General features: G+C 44.4%; 1 protein-coding gene across 1 annotated transcript; it reads left to right on the top strand.

Annotated features, from left to right (window-relative positions):
• Positions 1 to 326: 326 nt before the first annotated feature.
• On the top strand, positions 327 to 3,700 carry LOC108338411 (transport inhibitor response 1-like protein). Its single transcript, XM_017575274.2, has 3 exons — positions 327 to 1,352; positions 1,493 to 2,006; positions 2,113 to 3,700. Exons 1-3 carry the CDS (start codon positions 733 to 735, stop codon positions 2,869 to 2,871), a joined length of 1,893 nt encoding a protein of 630 aa, XP_017430763.1. The 5' UTR covers positions 327 to 732; the 3' UTR covers positions 2,872 to 3,700.
• Positions 3,701 to 5,011: the final 1,311 nt, after the last annotated feature.

Raw genomic sequence — 5,011 nt, 5'->3', positions numbered from 1 at the left:
GCTAAGACTCAGTTTCTTCAAAATCTGAGTTGGTGTAAAGCATTTTCAGCATATGCAATTATCATTTCTTTTTATTTTATTTTATCCCTCATCCATTTTATATTCAAACCAAAATCATCACATACCCTATAAAACTTAATCACAAGAAAATTCATTTTTAGTTAAAAATTGCAGAAAAGGTAAAAATAATTAGGACTGGATCTTGTTTTCTCCATTTCATAAAGTTAACCAGAATGGAAAACCTGTGATGGCTAAAAAACATTACCAAAGGGCATGGAAAGATAAAAGAAGAAAAAAAAAGAGTAGAAAAGCTTGGAAAGGGAAGAAGAGAGAAGATAGAATGTGTGAAATAATGAAGGAGAAGAGAGAGAAAGGGCGTTTGGATATTTGTGATGAAAGAGAGAGGGCATGGAGAATCCCAATGCTAAAGCGCAGAGACACAGACAGCTGAGGTTACTGTTGTCACTCCCTGGCCCTGTTTTCTGACCAATTAAACTAAAAAATCCCCACTCTCACTCTCTCCCATATCATCTCACCTTCCACACTCTTCTTTCATTCTCTTCATTCCAATTCCAATTCCAACTTTCCCTTCTCCTCATTCCCACTCTTACCAATCAAACCCCACAAATCCAATACCCTATCAACCAATCAAAGATTCCATCTTTTGAATCCAAAGCCACTGTCCCAGATCAAACAACCCCAACACTAAACATCATCCACCCAGTTCAACAAATGAGAGAGAACCATCCTTCCACAAACTCCGAGGAAGACCAGCGATCCTCCGTGCTGGATCTGGCGCGAGCTGAAATCACGGAATCCTCCACCTCCAAGACCCGAAACTACGGCGGGTTTCCGGATCCGGCTTCCGGGTCGGGTTCATCGGAGCCGCAGGCTCCGTTCCCGGACCAGGTGCTGGAAAACGTGCTGGAGAACGTGCTCCACTTCCTCTCCTCGCGCCGCGACCGCAACGCCGCCTCATTGGTGTGCCGCTCCTGGTACCGCGCGGAGGCCCTCACCCGATCCGAGCTCTTCATCGGGAACTGCTACTCTCTCTCCCCCGCCCGCGCCACCACGCGTTTCACGCGCGTCAAGTCCGTCACCGTGAAGGGTAAGCCGCGCTTTGCGGACTTCGATCTGATGCCACACGATTGGGGGGCCCACTTCACTCCTTGGGCCAGCGCCTTGGCCCAGGCCTACCCCTGGCTGGAGAAGCTCCATCTCAAACGCATGACCGTCACGGACGACGACCTCGACCTCATCGCCGACTCCTTCTCAGGCTTCCGCGAACTCGTCCTCGTCTGCTGCGAGGGCTTTAGCACTCACGGTCTCGCCTCCGTCGCTGCCAAGTGCAGGTACAGATCTCAATCAAGTTTTGTAAAACCCATGAACTGGATTTATTTTACTTTCTTGGAAGTTTGTTTGTCCAAAAGCAAGCTTAGTTGATTCCTAATTTTGAGCATTGTTGTGTTGTGTGGTGTGGTGTTGATATTAGACTGCTGAGGGTGCTTGAGCTGGTCGAATCTGTTGTGGACTCTGAGGACGAGGAGGAGATTGCGGATTGGATTATATGTTTCCCCGAGAGCCAAATCAACATGGAGTCTCTTGTGTTTGATTGCGTTGAGTGTCCTATTAATTTCGAGGCTTTGGAGAGTTTGGTGGCTAGGTCGCCTCGTTTGAAGAAGCTTCGGTTGAACCGATATGTTTCCATGGCTCAGCTGCATCGTTTGCTACTTCGAGCCCCGCAGCTTACTCACCTTGGAACAGGCTCCTTCAGTGCTGCTGAGCCCGGGGTGGTTGGCGAGCTGGAACCGGATTACACGGCAGCGTTTGAGGCCTGCAGATCCTTGGTTTGCCTGTCTGGATTCAGGGACATTTGGGCGGATTACCTTCCCGCAATTTATCCGGTCTGCGCCAATCTAACCTCGTTGAATTTGAGCTATGCCGATGTTAACGCGCAGCAGCTGAAGGCAGTTATTCGCCACTGTCATAAGCTACAGATATTCTGGGTATGTGTTGTGTTGTGGCATTGTGAGTTTTGTTGTGACTGCATTGTTAATGATTTGAATCTGAATTTAGATTTTGGCTTATGATTGTTCGGGTGTTGTTTTTCAGGTACTTGATTCGATACGTGATGAAGGACTTCAGGCAGTGGCTGCTACTTGCAAGGACTTGCGAGAGCTTCGGGTTTTTCCTGTGGATGCAAGGGAGGATACTGAAGGGCCTGTCTCTGAGGTTGGGTTAGAAGCGATTTCGCAGGGTTGTAGGAAGTTGGAGTCGATTTTGTATTTCTGCCAGAGGATGACTAATGCGGCTGTGGTGGCTATGTCAAAGAACTGCCCAGATCTTGTGGTGTTTCGTCTGTGTATTATTGGGCGGTATAGGCCAGATCCTGTGACTCAGGAACCCATGGATGAGGGTTTTGGTGCTATTGTTATGAATTGCAAGAAGCTCACTAGGCTAGCTGTGTCTGGTTTGCTCACTGATCGTGCTTTTGAGTACATTGGGAGGTATGGGAAATTGGTTAGGACACTGTCGGTTGCCTTTGCTGGGGACACCGACACGGGCCTTAAGTATGTGCTTGAAGGATGCCCTAATTTGCAAAAGCTTGAAATCAGGGATAGTCCTTTTGGGGATGGAGCTCTTCGATCTGGTTTGCATCATTACTACAACATGAGATTCCTCTGGATGTCGAGCTGCAAATTGACACGCCAAGCTTGCCAAGAGATTGCACAAGCATTGCCCAATCTTGTTTTGGAAGTGATCAGCAACAGTGTGGAGAATGCAGGTGATGATATTGAGATATTGTACATGTATCGGTCACTTGATGGACCGCGGGATGATGCTCCAGGATTTGTTAACATTCTGCATTAGATTTTTCATTTTAATTCAAGAAGATTTTAACTCTTTCCAGTGGTGGCTGGTCGATGAAACATGATTGAGCAGGGGATTTTAAATAAATCTGCCGGAAGATTTCTCTGATATCCATGGCAAACGAAGTTAAGCTTACAATTCCTGTTCGTGGTGTGGGCTGCAGGGATGGCAGGCCCCAAAGCTGGTACTGGGGAGGGGGGTTGAGAAAAGTTCTCCATTTGCCCTTGTTCATGTTAGAGGACTGAGGTTTGGAAGAGGGAATAGAATAATGGGAAGGGGTAGGGGGAGGATGATTCAGAAAGAAGACCTGCAGAATTCAATGTTGTCGTATCGTCACAGTTTAAGTTTATGTAATTTTTTTTCCTTTATATTCATTTATCATAACGAAAAACTGCCCAAGGAGGGGGAAGTAGAGATTGCTGAAGCTGCTATGAGGGATTGGTTAATAAGCATTATTTCATTTCCTTGGTCTAATAGATGGTACATTGAGAGCAGATTCAGAAGGATCAAATCAGAGGTTTTGGAGAGGTGATGTTCTCTAACTTATCATATCTTACCAGTAGAGAAGCAAAAAATGTATTCACTTTGTAAGGAACTTAGTCTGTTTATGTGGATTCGAATGATAGTTAGTCGAAGCTTTGGCTGGCCAGAATCCAAACTCCAGACTGTGATATAAACCTATCTCTATCTCCCTAAAATGTTTTTTCTTTTTTAATTTTATGTTCACGGATGTGTTGCTGTAGCACCTGACTGTTGAATTTATTGTTATTGTTAGCAATTGTGAGATGGTTAATAAATGCCAGAATATGCATGGACCATCTTGTGTCTATATCTTTCGTTTTCTGAATGTGGAATGAACGACAGTGAGACCTATTAATTGTGTGGAAAGTGTTATTCAAGTACACGTTGCAGGACCCCCTTTCTTCTCGTGGGGTTCCATTTACACGCCGTGAGGATCCATATCTTTTATCAGAAAAAAGAACAGAGGGAGGGATTGTTTGATGGTCCTGAACTTCCATCAGAACAGTGAGGGACTCTTTCCATCACTTAGTTACTTTGCCTCACAGAAACCTTCTCAATTCTCATTCCTATTACTTTATGTAGAGAGACTGAAGTATAATTTATTATTAGCTACAGTCTGAATTTTTCCCTGTGCTTGGAATATAGATATTATATTAGGGTGATGTATGTATGAATGTGTATAAAATTATATGGCTTGAACAAGGGTGAGGGGGACCAATAATTTGATGACTGGTCTCCCCTCCTGCGTTTGCGTTATAAAGCGGCCAAGTCCACTAACGGACTATCTCTTCTCTCTCTCATTATTAGGTAAGCAATCCATCTCCCTCTCTTGTTGGTATTCAATCTGGCATTAGGCAGAATGGTAAAAGTGAACATAACATCAAAGTGGGATCTGACTATGCAACTAAGTGATGGGAAGCAAAGCTTTGGCTCTCTTTTTTGTCTATCCATTTGCTACTGCAGCTAGTGGAGTGAACGCAATGGTCTCCTTGCCACTGCCCCCCTTACAATTGGCTATTTTCCCTTCTCTTTCCATGTCCCTGACTCAGATTGCTTTGGTGGGAGGATAAGAGCCTTGTGCAGGGAACACTGAACCCAAACAAAATAAAGGGTCACTCCCTTCTCATAACATGGCTTTGGCTTATCCATATTATTGCCCATGGTGGGAATAGCCCCTGGGATGGTCATTACCATACAATAGCTGTCTTTGCCTTTTAACCATATCCTTTTTTCTGTTTGCCTTTCGTTCTTCTTTACGAGTAGCCATCACTGTCCCCTAGGAGAAAAGAAAAACAAAATAAGAGAAAACAAATTGATAATGACCTTCCACGAGTAGATTGATTCCCCTCCACTGTCACACTAGTTTCAATTATAGCCATTGGATACGTTTGAATGACCAATGTGATGGTCTTATCATACCTACTGGCCACCCCTCAGATCAAGTCCATCGCTTTTTTAAATAATTTTTCATCAAATTGCATGGTCGTCAATAAACAAGTATCAACAACACATATCCCGAACCCGATCAGGTTGTCACATGCATTATACTGTTTACTAAGCACACATACGCTCTGATAATAACTTACAATAATTATATGGAGTTGCAGTTCTAAAAAGG

This window comes from Vigna angularis, chromosome 7 (genome assembly GCF_016808095.1).
Source record: "Vigna angularis cultivar LongXiaoDou No.4 chromosome 7, ASM1680809v1, whole genome shotgun sequence".
NCBI classification, from domain to species: Eukaryota; Viridiplantae; Streptophyta; class Magnoliopsida; order Fabales; family Fabaceae; genus Vigna; species Vigna angularis.
This window is presented reverse-complemented; position numbering and strand designations above follow the sequence as displayed.